Here is a 16,676-nt window from a genome sequence, read left to right on the forward strand (position 1 = left end):
GACATTGCAGTCAACCTTGGTGTCCTGGTTGCAATCCTGGAGTTGCAATTTACAACGACCCTTGCCGTAGAACGTTGAAAATTCTGGGAGTGGTGATCGACTGCAGTCTGAACTTCCGGCACCATTGGAGGATTACAAGAAAAAAGTGTTGAAGTTCTCGTGCATACTGACTTCAGCCAGCCTCTCTTTTATTCAGTATTTCTTTTCACGCTTTAACTATATTATTTTAAACATAGATTCTAAAATTAGGCATGGTCGGACGATTTCTCATCAAACAAAGTTGGACATCTGTTTCTAATCCTTTGCGGTCGTTTGTCCGCTCTCTGCTATCACATCAAGGAATCGTACTGAATACTTTATTCAACGATGTGATTGTTTACATTTTTTCAAAAAGAATTTTAATGTCTGCGGAATCTGTGGACAGACGCACCTGAGTGTTTTAACAAAGAAATCTTGCAGCACGTGACACACTCCAGTTTCTTTCCGATAGCCAGACAGCTTTGGTTTAGGACCAACAACTGGAGGTCTGACTGAATAATACTATCAGAAATAAGTTTCGAGCTGAAGCTTAATCGTTTGTTGAACTTGTCTCAGGGAAATACCGCAACTACGCCCGTTGTTCTCGGCGGAAGCTAGAAGCAGCTATTTTTTGGGCGAAAAAATGAACCACTAAAGCGGGGCTGTTTCTCCGGAGGATTAAATGCTCCGTAACCAGGATCGAAGACGTGAAAGCGATGAGGGAGTAACAAATCCTGTCCAGACTAAGAATCGGTCAATGGAACATATCACACAACTTCAACAGAGAATCCTTTCATCCCCTTCGTGAACTGTGCGAGGTCCGCAATTCGATCGAACACATCATTGCCCTTTGACACATTTACGGGGTCAGCGGGTGCATTTGTCCTTGGCGATGACCATTCGAGAACTGTTCAGTTTTCAAAAAGATGCCGACTTGTATTTTTGAAATTTAAATAAATTATTCTTCCTTCCCCTTCGCGATAAGGAGTATAAGAACAGTGCGCAACTTCGATCAGCTCTAATTAGCATGAAACCATTGCAAGTTGACATCCTCGCCAAATGACCAGGGAAAAGAACTCAATGTTTAAATGTGTTGAATGTCTCAGTGATATAAAAAGTTAAAATTGTTTATCCGTATATGTATGTTAAATGAATTAACGTTAGTAATAACTTATTACTCTATTCTCACCCGTTTACACCTATTTTCACGTGAATAAATCCATCTAAAGCTATAGATCTCCCTAATCTAAACCCACCTTCTTCTTTGTAAAAGTGTTTTACATAACCAGATATCTTCAATAGTATAGTATAGTATAGTAAAATAGTATAAACTTTTTATTGAAAAACAATTATCGAAACAATCTACATAGTAACGGAAACGGAAACGATTTCAGCGGAAATGTGTGTGTTTAGGATATGTCTTTGATACCATTTAAAAAAAACAATCAATGTTTTCTCTCCAGAATATTCATAACGTTGAAAAACAATCGGGTACGGGCGATGTCAATCGGTCGATGACCGCTCAGATTACGCAGGCTGCGATCAGCTTTGGCACACAGCAGAATCTCCACGATGCGCAGTTGATTCTGCTCTACGGCATAGTGCAGTGGAGTGTCACCGCGGCAATCCTTCAGATCGATTATCTTCTCGCTAGGGCACAGATTCAGCAGAAGCTTAATGACGTTCAGCCGCCGTTCGCGGCAGGCAAGGTGTAGGGCGGTGGCTCCGGATTTTGTACGCGCCAATATGTTAACGTGATGATCCAGTAAAATGTTTATCATATCTATATTTCCACACATTGCAGCCACATGCAGTGCAGTGTAACCTTCTCCATTGGTTGCATTGAGATTGACTTTCGTTAATGCGTTCGTTTTGGAAGCGTAAGGTTTTCTCAGCAGTGTGTAGAAATCGGCCGAATCATTAAGGCATCGTGGACAGGTACATAACGGATGACAATCTTTCTCCGATAGGGAATCGTTGGGAAACGTGTTAATAAGTGGAGTGGGTGGGAAAATGTCCAAGCCGAGATAGAAGCAAGCTAGTTTGGTATCGTGGGCAGCAATCGCTAGGACTGCTTTTTCGAGACGTTTCATTTCTTCGATATTGCGGTATTCCAAAAATGTTTCATCGCTATGCAGGTCTTCGTTCGTAATGACTACGAATTCCTCACTCATCACTGGATATGGATTCGATGTCTTACGGCGTTTCAGTTGAGCTTGGTAAGCATCTTGAAGCAACTTTGCAATTTTCAAATTGTGTGCATATTTTAATGGAGTCGCTCCGGCTCGGTTCACAATTTTCACTGTTGCTGAATACTCTAGCAAGGTTTCCACGATATCGGAAAATCCCCATTTCGAAGCGTAGTGTAGCGACGTTTGGCCCATTTGCGTCTGGGCATCGACATCGATATGTATTTTCATGTGTTCCGAAAAGTATAACAGTGCCTTGACACATCCACTGTGACCATTTAGACACGCTAGATGGAGGGATGTATGCTGATCGTTGCTCGTACTGTTGATATTGATACCGGCGTGTAAAAGAAGCAACAGCAAATTTTGGTGTCCGTTCGCTGCGGCATAGTGTAAGGCAGTCCAGTTTTTAGCATCAACCGCATCAACATTCGGTTTCAGATTCAGAATGAGTGTGAGCAATTTTGGACTACCAAGCGTAGCGGCGAGATGAATCGCCGCCAGACCGTTCTGATTTCGGTCGTCAATATGCGGTTGATAGGGCAACATGTCGCACTTGTTACAGCTGCAAAGTGGATGACATTTTTTATATTTTGAACCACCCTGCGGTTCGTTTTTGTTGTTGAAATCCTGGAAAATGTTGAAGATTCTCTCTTCTTCGTGATTCTTCATCAGTGTGAAGAGATAGTTCAAGAACTGATCTGCGTTTCGAAATTTCATTTCGGGACAGCTCTGTATCTGTGTATCTTCACTCGGCACGATATCTATACCCAGGCGTTGCGATCGCTCGATGCTACAGCAGCTGATGTAGACTATAACGGCTTCCAATGTGGTTATTAAGTAAGTGTTCTGCCCAAATTTTTCTTTCGGTGTGGTGGTATTGGTGTTGTTCATTTGGAATTCCTTAAGAAATATAAGATTCATGATCCAGTTTGTTAAACCTGCAACAATAGAAGGTAAATTAGTCCTTGCGATCATTTGAGGGAAAATTATTAAAATTATTATTATAAATAGTTCTTTAATTCGACTTAATAGACCTCATACATTGTAGAGTTTTAAGTAATCAAGCTTTACCAGGTGCTCATGAACATAAATGCTTGTAAGGTGTCGTATACCGAGGATTAATCCCCGTGAAAGTATTCGTTGTTAGAGTTCTTAAAAAACCTAAACGAAGCGGTTTTTACATTGAGAGCGGAAGCTGATTCTAAAAAAGAAAACAATGTCGTGTATAATAGAGTCTCAATTCTAATCGATAATGATAATGCCAGATTCTTTCAAGTCAATGAAAATAAATCGATCGCTGATGCAGTTTTTCAAAAAAAATCATAACTTTTAAACTACTGGACCGATCCATATGATCGATATATCAAATTATAGTCAATTAACTAATCTTTCTTGGAAAAATATTATGCTCGCTAAAAAAAATTGATTTTGCTTTTGTAATTGTTGATTGTATTTGTTTCTTACATGTTTACATGGTTTCGGAACCATAGGCGCTATATCGGTATCGATACCTGTAAATGTTGTTAAAATGAAATCTATAACCCAAAGAATGTCAGGGTTTTGAATATTAAATTATTTATGACATTAAAGTTCAGTAAATTCACATTTAAAAATGAAGTGTTCGCAATTTGAATCATGCGTAGAAACTTGATTCATATTCCAAACACTACTTCAATATTAATTTTAATGAAGATTTCTGCATAAAATATCATTTTTTTCACCTATTTATTGTAGGTTCTCTAGTACTTAACATGAAAACAACAAACAAAATAGTTGAAAAAATTACAAAAACTGAAAAATTAACGATGCTTGATTTTTACAGAATTTGCTAACGCAAACATTTCATCATTGGTTTTGACTGTAATTTTTTTGCAAATGTCTAATATTATAAATTATAGGCTGTATCGATACCTGTAAATCATGTCAAAAAGAAGCCTATACCTCAAAGAATGTCTGTGTTTTTATTATTCATTTACTTATAACATAAAAGTTTAGTAAATTTACATTCAAAAATGAAGTGTTCGGAATATGAGAAAAAACGGCCCGCGACGATCCATTTTGGTAAAATTAAACTTGCAATTGAAAGCAGCAAGCGTCTTTTAACATGCGAAATGAAAAAAAAACCCGTTCAAGCAGTTTTAACCGACAGTGAAAGCTTCTGCTTTTATACTTGTAAGAGAACGAAAGAGGAGAGAAACGAAACAGAAGAATCAATGGGCCCTATTGTAGAAATCGAGGCGATAAGAATTTTGCTCGTTAGCTTTATTTTACTATCATAGAAATCGAGCAATTCGATAACAATCGAGCGAGTGATAGCTATCGATGCAAGTGTCAGACCTTTTCGAGTTGTTTGGTTCATTTGTTGCATATCTTCAGAGAATTATTTTGTTTTGGCTTGCATCCCTTTGGGAAACATTTCAGAAACGCTTCAATATATGCAATTTGCAACACATGTTCGTTTGTTTTGATCAGCATTTGTTTTACGGTGCTGCCAGATTAGTCTATACAAGGTAAGTGTTCAATCCAACATTATTTATATTAATCATGTTATAACTTATAATGCAGAATTTACTTCCAGCGCATATTTCAGTAGCTGAAAATGAGTGGCGGAAGAAAAAAAAACAAATCACCACCAGTTTGAACGGCTCCTTGAAACAAAGGAAGCGAATGTAGACATTGCTCGAGGTTTTTGTGGAGGCATTTCTAATATAATCCCGATGTGGGGAAAGTTGGAGGAATTCAAAGAGGAGCTTAATGCACTGGGACCACTAATGCATCTAGGTTCAGAATGGCACAAAGTAAGTATTTCTTTTACGATACACATAACTTTCAAATTAATTTTTATCATACTCTTTGAATTTCTTTCAACCGAATTTCCTACCTAAAATTGCTTACTTCTACTAGCATACATTAGAACGTTATTTTTGGCAGCAATTTTCTTTTTTTTTTTTGCTATACTATGCCAAACTATACTACTTTAACTACAATAGATCAAACTAATGGTCGGAGTGGTTTACTGCTCTATACCATATGCTAAAGCTATCCTGCAAAACAATAATGATTTAAGTTAAATTACAGGTTTGGATTGACATGAGGGGAAAGGTAAAGAAAACACTAGCACACAACAAGCGAGAATTTAGAGCAACAGGTGGTGGCCCCAATACAATAAAGCTATCGACGCCGCTACAACAAGAAATCGACGCTAAAAGAGAATTACATGTTGCATTACATGAATAACAAAAATTGTTTTGACAAAAAAAAGTGAAATTCGTGCATGACTCTTTACGGAATTTCATAGATTTTCTAATAATTATATTTTTTGTACAGCAAATTGTTCCACGCTGTCGTTTTTATAACACATGCATGCGTGCCTTACGCCTATTAAGCTTTATTCTTTGAGGGATCAATATCAATTTACTCCAAAACATAACCATATTAACACTTTTGGAAATACATTTTCATAGCAGATGCCCCAAAAAAAGATTTGGCATCCTTTTTATAGTGCTTCATGAAACATTTCAAACTTGTTTCAAAATATTTCATCACAACCGCTGACATTCGAGCTTGCTAACGAATCGAGCAGTTTTCCTCGATTTCTATAATTCCAGATTTTACTCGGTGTGATAGTGATAGTGATTGTATCGAATCCTCGATTCGATTTCTATAATAGGGCCCAATGTTTCAGTATGCGTAGAGAATATTTCGTTTTCACTTCACCCCCGATACACTGAAATTAATCCACCGAAAATGACTGTAGTGGAAGTGAGAGGTGTGTGTATGAAATCCAATCTCATTTATTAGCTTCGAAAATAACTAGCCCTTGACTTAGTGCGAATGAAACGTACGAGGGATAGATGTTACAAAAAGTTTCGTAAAACTAATAGTGTTATCGATTGACGTTATTATACAGTTGCTCGCAATGATTATTCGAAATCGTTGAAAGAAGCCAGAACAGAGCATATCTAGATTAAGATTGATCAGAACAAAAAAAAATAGTAAACAGTTGTGGAAAATTTTGAAAAGCCAGATGAAAGCTAAAAAGAGTTGCCCGCGATCCTTCGGAAATTCTGTTATATCATCAGAAAATCTAATTGCTAATAAGTTTAATTTATATTTCGTTGACAGTGTTTCACTTGTTAATGAAAGTATTGATTTGGTAAGTGAACCTGACGAAATAGTACAGCCGACGGCCAGAGGATGTAAACTGGTTTTTTTTCACCCAATAACTTTTGCGGACCTCAACAGAACTTGTTTTGCACTAGAAAAGTCGACTGGTATAAATAAAGTCAATGAAAAAGTTGTTCAAGATTGCTTTCATGTCATTGGACCTTCCCTGTTGGACCTGATAAATGATTCATTAAAGCAGGACACGTACCCAAAGTTTGGAAGGAATCTTTAGTGGTTCCAATACAGAAAATAGCTGGGATGATTAAATTGGAAGAGTTTCGTCCTATCAATATGTTGCACACAATAGAGAAACTGCTAGAATTAGTCGTTAAAGACCAGCTGGTGAATTACTTGAATAATAACTCCTTGCTGGCACCAGAGCAATCGGGATACCGGGAATCACATTCCTGTGAACCGCTTTGAATTTGGTGTTAGCTAAATGGAAGGAATATATCGAGAACAAAGAAGCGGTCATTGGAGTGTTTTTGGATCTGAAGCGCGCCTTTGAAACTATATCCAGGCCCTTGTTGTTACAGACTCTACGGCGCTTTGGTTTAGAAGGTTCGGCATTCAAATGGTTCGAAAGTTATTTGAGTAACCGAATACAAAGGATCTCACGCCGTGTTTTTTGGACGGATTCCCGTAACGTGCTATGTTGGATACGGTCCGACCACCGGCGCTACCGCCAATTTGTAGCGTTTAGAGTGAGCGAACTCTTAGAAACGACAGGAAGACATGAGTGGAGAAGGGTGCCTACCAGAGCGAACGTAGCCGACGAGGGAACGAAATGGCAGAGACTACCAGATCTGCAACCCTCAAGTCGCTGGTTCTGCGGACCAGACTTTCTGCGGAAACCAGAAACCGAGTGGTCAGGTGAGGTCAGAGATTCGGGAACAACTGCAGAACAGATTCGTCCAAGCGTTCTTTATCACACGATTACGGAACCACTAGTATCCTTCGAACGATTCTCCAAATGGAAACGATTGTTAAGAGCTGTCGCCTTCGTTCGCCGATTCATCAAGAACCTACGGAATCGAACTCACCGGTTACCCATCGAGCTAGGCCACTTGCCCAGGATGAACTGAATTGGGCTGAACAAACCATCTATCGCCAAGTTCAACGACAAGCATATCCGGATGATGTTCAACTGCTGAGCGATGTAAGCCAGAACAAGCAGCCCTGGAAACGCACTATTCCAAAGATCAGCCCGTTATACAAGCTGAGTCCGACCATCGACCCACATGGCGTACTACGGATGCAGGGACGAATCGCATCATGTGAGTGGGTGGATGAGTCTGTGAAGCATCCGATCCTGCTACCGAGACGACACTATGTAACTGATTTGTTGATTGCTGAATATCACAACAAGTACCGTCACCAGAACCACCAGACAGCAATCAAAGAATTGAGACTAAAGTATTGTAAAGTATGTGCAGTCCACTGATCATTCAACAAGAGCCAAAGGTTGTACCGCTCATGACAACTCTACACGAGCTGATGATTGCGCCGGTTAGTGACCATTCTATCCTGGATTCCTCGAGTCAAGAAGACGCACCACGCTAGATATATTTTGGAAAAAAAAAAGTATTGTATTCCCCGGCTTCGATCTGAGTACGACCGTGTCCGCAAGAATTGCCATCACTGCAAGATCCACCGAGCAAACCCGCAGCCTCCTGCCATGGGAAATCTACCACCCGTGCGCCTAGCAGCATTCCAACGACCGTTCACGTACACCGGAATAGACTACTTCGGCCCGATGCTGGTAGTAGTCGGCAGACGAGTCGAAAAACGTTGGGGAGTTTTGCTCACTTGCCTGACGACGGGAGGCGTACACATTGAGCTCGCACACTCGCTTAAGACCGACTCCTGTATTCTCGCTTTGCGAAACTTCATCGCAAGAAGGGGATCCCCACTAGAGATCATCAGCGATAGAGGCACTAATTTCGTTGGAGCTGCACGAGAGCTACGAGAAGCCTTGTAAACGGCTGACGAGAAAAAGCTCATGACCACATTTGTCGGACCGAATACCAAGTAGACCTTTAAGACCCCCGGCTGCTCCTCATTTCGGTGGCTGTTGGAAGAGATTAGTGCAAGAAGATTCTATACGTGTTCAAACCCCCGCGGCTACCGACCGACGAAATTCTCCGATCAATGCTCATAGAGATCGAGATGATTATCAACTCGAGACCGCTCACTCACGTACCGCTAGATAACGATACAGATTTTCCCTTAACGCCTAACCACTTCCTTCTAGGATGTTCAAACGGAAGTAAGCCCCCGATCGCCTTCGACGACAAACCCGCTGTGCTGAAACAGTCGTGGAAGATGTCTCAGCAGTACGCTGACGAATTCTGGAAGAAATGGTTAGCCGAATACCTGCCCACCCTAACCAGGAGGACGAAATGGTTCCAGCCAGTAAAACCCATCGAAGTAGGCGAGTTAGCCTTGATTGTAGACAATAATCTCCCAAGGAACTGTTGGCCGAGGGGCCGCATCATGAAGGTCGTTCGTTCCAGCGATAATCAGGTACAGTGCAAACGGATCACGGATTATTGGAGAGACCAGCGATCAAGGTTATCATTCTAGACGTCGGTTCCAGTATTGGTAAGCCATCTATGAGATAGCGGCATACCGGGGGGAGTGTCACACCCCTTCAGTGAGTGACGAACCTGCAAACATCACACCTTGATTCGCCAAACCACCCAAACCCAACCCTGATCGACGAACTGTCATCCGCTCGAATAAAAGGTAAAAGTAAAGCATAAAGATAAAAGTGAACGAAAGTTAACATTGAAAATATTATATAAATTACGAAGTTCATAGTTGAATTATTATAAAACTCTAGTGGCCAGAGCCCAGAGATTAGCCTTTATTGATTACGTCACATACGATACAGAAAACAGGTAAACACGAAATATTGAGAACATTTACAACACTTAACCCAAAACAACGTCCCACCACAGATCACAATTGCCACGTGAAAATTACGAATTATTTGTGTAACTACAGATAGAATTATTAAAGATAAAAAACAAACACTAAACGTAAGTACACATATAAATTTGCAACACAAACATGATTTGTACCACATATAAAAACATATATCGTTACAATATTTACATGATTATGTTACATTAAGATTACATGCACTACAATATTAAACTTAAATACGAATTATACTCTATTTATTCCATTTAACAGGAATTTAAGAACATCCTGTAAATAAAAGGCGTATAAAATCGGAAAATTTGCTTTCTATTCAGTTGCTTAGGCAACAATTTCAACTTAAATCTATGTTTAGTAGGCTTCGACCGATTACTCGCGGTTTACTCGAAGTTAGAGGGGCAACAATTTTTATGGGACGGGTCAGGTTGGGGATATGGATATGAGGTATCGTTGTCTCAACCGAGAGTTGCTGCACGCACTGTAGCATTGTACATAATGACCAGGTATATGGTTTCCTGTAATGTAGTACAAGTTACCATTACAATTTAGCTTTTTTTCCGAAAATATCAACATGTGAATTTTTAAATCTTCATCGAACAATTACTCACGTTTAGTATTTCAAATTACTGACAAATTTATGGCTGCAATTATCTGAAATCTATATTTCATTTTAGTTGCCATGTTGCCGATACCTTATAATAATTTACTCTTTTTTTATTATCCGTACAACTCGGTGCTTATGCGCAACAATATTTTTGTACCCAGTTGAGCTCCCACTACCTGTGCACACATGCGCTCTGGCGAATGAGCACGCTCCGAAACACAGATGAAATGTTTGGTTGTCAGCGCCGTTCTTATGCAGAGATTTGCGCCCAGTGTTAGGCTGAGTTTTACGCTGAAATTTGCGCCGTGCTTGTGTCGTATTTCTATACAGCGCGCTTAAAAACTGGATTGCTCTCTCTGTTGAGATATTTTTCTTCACACAAGCGTATACGGTGCAAATGGGGGCGCGCTGTTGTTTTTATGCTTTGCTTAGAACGAACGAAGACAAAGCGGGCGCTAGAATTTGATGTGTATGTGTATGTGTATCGAATGAGACGCGTATCACACAAGTGAGAAGAAAAGTTTAGTATCTGAGTTCTGCGTCGGGTACATTTTGCGCTGTCGTGCTTATGAATTTTGTGCTCTTCGCACCAAGATAGAAAACGAGTTTTCTTTGAGCGCGCGCTGATGAAAATTAAACTCAAGCGTAGCGCTGCGTTTGTTTTCTGAAGACTTGTTTTTCACTTATATCACTTCTATACACAATTCCATACCTTCTATTCTTCATTTGTTCTAACTCTATCTATTTATAATCCTCTGAGACGAACCAGCCCAGGAGGCTGAAAGTCTCAAAAATAAAGAATTAAAAAAATATATTTATAATGCTTCTTGCATGTATTCAAACTGCCAACATTTCACTATTTGGATCGAGGGGTATATGTCTTTGTTTATGCACTGAGCAATTTAGTGGAGGTTTGACGCAAAAGTTGCGACAATGTGTGTAAAATTACTGCAGGGGATGATTCCGAGCTGATCCGTTGGACACTGACGAAATTTGGTTTTTCCTAAGCATTGTCAACTGCGAAATATATGTGTAATATTCTCTCGCACAACCCCCCACCACCAAACATATTCTCTACCCCTCTATTATAGTGACTTTCAATACATTTTTGGCTGGTTCGTCACTTTTACTTCCATTTTTGGAAGAATGTCGGGAGTGAGATTTGAACTCGTGGCCTTTAGCGTGGCAGGTATAGATGTTACCACCACGCCAGATCGCCACCACATAATCATTTGTATATTGAATTTAAACACTTTCTAAGCGCCGATTACAAACCAAACAGAACTTTTTCTTGAAGCTAATAGGTACCTTGTTGAAATGTGCTTGAACCCGTTGGCGTAGGAAGTACACATTTCGAGAATATTAAAAATGAACTTGGTCCACTCTGAAAGAACAGATCGGTTAAAAATGCTGGTCTTCAATGTTAAAGAACGCAAAATGTGCTATTTCATAGGGTGGTTTAAACTCTAGCGATGTCAATGAGTTCAAATTCGACGATTCTATTGAGAAAAACTGCCTAAGATGATTGAAAATAGAAAATATATGCATTAACATGTAGGCCGTGCAATCATATTCATGCCTGAGTAGATGGCAGAGACTATTATGCTGAACGCGACCAGATGCTTATGCAGTTCCAACTAAAGGTGGGCAAAACATTTCACTTTAATGAACAGTTCAGTGACCAACCGTTCACTTAAGTGAACTAGTTCTTTTGAGCAGTTCACTCACTCTTTTGTACAGTGGCGGGATATGTCCGATGTTTGTTAGAAATAACTTAGCACTATAGGAAATCAAACTTTGATTTTGAAATTTTAATTTTGTTTGAGTCGTTATTCATTATTTTCAGCATAAACTAGCATTGTGCTGCTTACGATGTATTGCAATAAATGATATAGCAAAAATGTACCCAAACCGCGAACGTCCATCTCAAAATTATCGAGCACAATATGATATAATATAAAACATATTTCATATTAGCGACGCGAAGACTGTTTAAATCAACTTTCAGCTTTCAAATATATTTTATAAGTGAGGTAGATTGGCATAACAACTTACTGAAATATTTACCCTGAACTCCAAAATATGAAATTTGATAAATAATTTAACAATCCAATTTAAAACCATCGTATCCTGAACGCAACAAGCGTTTTTTATGAAGCGACAATACCGACATATTATTTTTGTTGTTTCATGGGGCTATCGTTTGTTTCCATTCGTTAATTTAAGAACTATTTACCTTGCAGCACCATTCATCTATCACTCGTTCGTTTTCTTTCCTCTTATTACCGTACATAGTTCGTTCTGAACTGCATGCACAGTTCTGCCAGCGGTCAGTTCGTTCTGAACTGTATACACAGTTCAGTCGGCGGTCAGTTCGTTCTGAACTGTATTATCAGTTCATCATTCACCGTACACAGTTCGTTCTGAACTGGGTATACAGTTCATATGAACTGTTGCCCAGCAAAAATGAACGGCAGTTCGTTCACTCTTTTGGGTGAACTCGTTCTTTTGATCAATTCATGAACGGTTTGCCCATCTCTAGTTCCACCTTCACACCTCTTTGATCATATTGAACTCTCTGTTTCTCCACTATTGAATCCATAGCTAATGGCACCTTTTTGTACGTAATCTGTACCGAATTATCATCGATACTTCGTTTTTCGCTTAAGCTCCCGTTCAGTCCGATGGCAGAGTAGGGAGAGAAAAACATAGAGCTTAGGCGAATGAGAGTGATCATTCAATTCAATAGCACGCTGTCACAGCAATTTTCAGGCTATTAAAACAAGTTTTCTGGTAAAAAATTAACAAGCACATGATTCTTGGACATTTTATCTTTTGAATGAAGTGATTATCATATCACTCCGTTCAATCGGCAGAGATATAAACGTTCAAATTCTTGCACTTCAAGTGTAATGCACTCGTTTTCGAAACTATGAATTACAATCCGTTACAGAAATGAAAGATGTCAATAATCATATTCTGAGTATAATTAACTATTCAAAAACTCTTTGCAAAAATTACAAAATACGATCTATATGTGGACTGCGCTGAGTCAGCGTGGGCAAATTTGTGAAAACCATATCTCGAATAACACATTAAGAACCGCACGTTCGAGTAGACGTCAACTTGAAAGCTTCATTTGTTCGGATTCCACGAATGAGATCGTTTCCTTCGGTGTGGATGAGACGAAGGCGAGCCATCGGTAGGTTTTGTTAGATTCTTGGCAAAACAAGGATTTGACCATCAAGTGTGGAAAACCAGTGGAGGCGATCTGGCGTAGTGGTAACATCCATGCCTCTCACGCTAAAGGTCACGAGTTCAATTCTCACTCCCGACATTCTTCCAAAAATGGAAGTAAAAGTGACGAACCAGCCAAATGAGTTGAAAGTCACTATAATACAGATAAAAAAAAAAAAAAAAAAAAAAGTGTGGAAAACACGGGTTTGTTCGTCCGGACGGAACGCGAAACACGAGAAAACTCGTGAGCGGTCCACAATATGTTAAGACAATTGTCGAATTTTAATTATCATGCGAGGTTACGTCGAAATAGGAGAAAAGTTGGATATTGTACCTAAAACAAAGAAGAAATGGCGAACAATCCCTAATATAGATACATTGCTGTTGGAAATTTACTATCAACAATATACAATATAACGTCACTCACCGGTTTTGATGATAACAAATATCAACAGTGGAATAACGTCGTCAGTTGTTGCTACTTTCTGCTCATTTGCATTTCTTCCTCGGACGTCAGTTTGTTCCTTCGCTATTATCTCAAAAGCCCTCTTCAAACAGTTCATTTTCTCTATGGGTGTCCGAAAATCGTCGATCCTGAGAAGTTCTTTTTTAACGGTGGGAATTACATCAGCATAGGTGCGCTTCATGCTGAGCTCCGATATGTGAATGTCCGATAGATTTCTGAGAGTTTTATTAAAACTTTCCACCTGCTCCAATTGACAGATGTTGATAACATCTTTTGTATGATCATATAGTTTATCCATCATGTAGGTTTCCACAGCTATCTCTACGTTTTGTTTGAGATGAGCATCGTTCCTGCATTTTTCCTTAAACTTTCGATTCAGCAACAATATTTCCAAACATTGCGTGTGCAGTTTTCGCACGTCTCCCTTATATTGTTTCAAATTCCAATTGGTGAGAACCTGGTGAGTTTTGATAAAATTTTGAACTGCAGCATCGATCTTCGAAAACACATATCGTGGCTTCACTGCTATTCTTATGAAATCCACAGCATCTTGTAACTTATTTATTGCAATAAACCTGCTGAATTCATCATCCAACACAATACCGTAAGGAACTGTGTCGCAGAGCGGTCTTTCGAGGCACCAAATCTTGTATTTCAATCCATCTTTAGAGTAGAATAGTTCTTCGAATAGAATACGAGCAGTAATCCCACCAGTGATTAGCCGCCCCTCATTGAGGCGAATGTCAGCACAGTTGAGATTGGTGAAATGCGTCTCGGACAGTTCATCGTTGGGAACTAAAATTTGTGCAAGCAAAAACTCCTGGTCCGCCAAACACTTTTCGTTTATTGACCCGTTTCTTGGTACACAAATAATCCACCCTTCAATTAGCGCCGTATCAAGGAAAATCTGGTGATCCGCTTGAAGCTTCCGGTAGAAACGATTCCTCGAAATATCTTCGTCATATTGCACGTCCATTGTCTGTCGATGCAAATAGTAGAGTTAACAACAGAAATCGTACCAACCTTAGCAGGACGTTACCTTGATAGAATTTTCCGTTCAACTACGATATCCACATTGTAATAATGAAAAAATTATCACTCGAGCCAAGAAACCACAAGATAATTTCACAAAATGACCTGTAATTGATATACTAACATTTCTAAGTCATCCTCCTTCAGTTCTTTCAATTATGTACCTCTCACTCGAGTAGGGGGCACTGGTTGTACAAATACATTCACTTATTTTGCATCATGCATTAGGAAATGCACGTATCGAAATTTCTATAGTTTTAACAAATTACCTCCTTCTACCTTGTTCTACACTATCACTATTTAATTTTATTGGGTACTGGGGCTGTAAGATTATTCGTCTGCACTAAAATACACTGAGATTTATCCAAGAATGCAAACAATAACATAAAGGCTGGCTTTGTTCTGTTACGTGAAAACAAACGAAACTGATCAGCTGTAGGTTCGCGACATGTCTGATGGTCGGGAGCTAACGGGTATGTTACCCAAAATGTGGCTAATATGTTTATGGGAATAATAGTTTGAAAGTACAGTTAGCTACCTCTAATTCGACATACCGAGGCGCCTCTCAGTATCGCATTATACTTATGACAGACATACAACTGTACTAGCGTTGTACTTTGAAAATTGTATGTCTGTCAACATGTACAGCGCTAGAACCATGCAAGCAACTCGGTACGATCGCTGTACCTGTACGACCTATTTTACCGCTGTACATGGCTATAGTTGTACTGTGCGCAGCGCCATAGACGGTTAGTGGTGGGTAGCATGAACAAATCGAATCAAAACACTTGACAAACATTCTTTTCATTGACTTTCTCTTGAGTTAATAACTCAGATTGGAAACATATTTGTTGTGTTTGATAGTTTAGACGCTAAATAAAAACCTTTTTCATTGAAATTTGTGGTGAAAATTGGAAAAATTCTGATTGTCAGTTTGACATACGGTACAATGATCAACCAAAGTATGTCTGTCATGGTACGATAGTACCTGTACAACGCTGTACTCTTACAGCGCAAGTACAGCTGTATGTCTGTCCCTGGTATTAGAGGCGATTGTGATCTGAAACTGACGAATTTACGTTGGATATACAAATAGGTGGCGCAGCAAGTAAAATGATGGTGTTTTGTTTTTTGGTATGACATTCGCTTGATTTTTTTTAGAATTTTTTTTTCAAATTTCCCGGTTTCTAGTATTCTTTATACGTTGGAAAGGTTGGAAATTCGTCATTCTACATTGCTCCATACGTAACATACGAAGAATGGCTTGGTTAAATTTTTTTACTAGGCTAACGGTGGGCGGCATATGTTGCGCTTGAAGCTGCTGCATATCCTTCCCGTATCGACTTATGTCCAACCACTACTCTCTAGATGTGCATCTTCACAGAATAAATCATGTTCAAAGCAATATATGTCGGTGTGGAAACTGTTACGATGACATCTATCATGCAGTTTGGCAATGTACGGATAATTACGCAGCCAGAGAGTATCTTTGGAATGCCCTTGAGCCCCAGGGAAGACAACCCTATGTTCCTGTTAGAGACGTGTTGGGAACTCGCGACATCTTCTATATGCAGCTGATCTATATGTTTGTGGAACGGTCTAGTATAGGAATTTAATGCTTTTGTGTTTTTTTTTTCGTTATTAGTTTGTTTGTCTTGTCCCCTCATCTCACCGTCGCCCACCCACGATAGAACCACAAAACCACCACGAACACCAGATGCTATTCCTGGTCATTATGCACAATGCGGCAACCCTCGGTTGAGACAACGATACCTCATATCCATATCCCTAACCTGACCCGTCCCACAAAAATTGTTGCCCCTCTAACCTCGAGTAAAGTGCGAGTAATCGGTCGAAACCTACTGAACATAGATTTAAGTAGAAATTTTGTATATACAAATCTTGAATTGGCGGCTCCGTAAAGCTTATGCGATTGAGCCTTACAAATAAATGAATTAAAAAAAATCCTTCCCGTATCGGCCGAACGGAATAATCAATGATATCAACAAACTTA

General features: G+C 39.4%; 1 protein-coding gene across 3 annotated transcripts; it reads right to left on the reverse strand.

The window, feature by feature from the left end:
• Positions 1-1,330: 1,330 nt before the first annotated feature.
• LOC129778900 (ankyrin repeat domain-containing protein 27-like) lies at positions 1,331-15,122 on the reverse strand. 3 transcript variants are annotated; one of them, XM_055786078.1, is made up of 4 exons: positions 14,932-15,122; positions 14,670-14,767; positions 13,592-14,609; positions 1,331-3,148 (listed from the first exon to the last, which is right to left on the reverse strand). In XM_055786078.1, exons 3-4 carry the CDS (start codon positions 14,604-14,606, stop codon positions 1,464-1,466), a joined length of 2,700 nt encoding a protein of 899 aa, XP_055642053.1. In that variant the 5' UTR covers positions 14,607-14,609; positions 14,670-14,767; positions 14,932-15,122; the 3' UTR covers positions 1,331-1,463. The 3 variants fall into 3 exon arrangements, with proteins under 3 accessions (XP_055642053.1, XP_055642051.1, XP_055642052.1); XM_055786076.1 differs by having other exon boundaries at positions 14,827-15,122; XM_055786077.1 differs by having other exon boundaries at positions 14,670-14,781; positions 14,827-15,122.
• Positions 15,123-16,676: the final 1,554 nt, after the last annotated feature.

Source organism: Toxorhynchites rutilus, chromosome 3, assembly GCF_029784135.1.
Source record: "Toxorhynchites rutilus septentrionalis strain SRP chromosome 3, ASM2978413v1, whole genome shotgun sequence".
Classification (NCBI taxonomy): Eukaryota; Metazoa; Arthropoda; class Insecta; order Diptera; family Culicidae; genus Toxorhynchites; species Toxorhynchites rutilus.

What these genes read in the sequence shown, in the direction of transcription:
- LOC129778900 (XM_055786078.1), bottom strand. Translation starts at nt 14,606, where the DNA reads ATGGACGTGCAATATGACGAAGATATTTCGAGGAATCGTTTCTACCGG. An exon ending in ATTTGTTATCATCAAAACCG is followed by an intron (nt 3,149 to 13,591) that starts GTGAGTGACGTT and finishes CTATTGTTGCAG; the next exon opens with GTTTAACAAACTGGATCATG.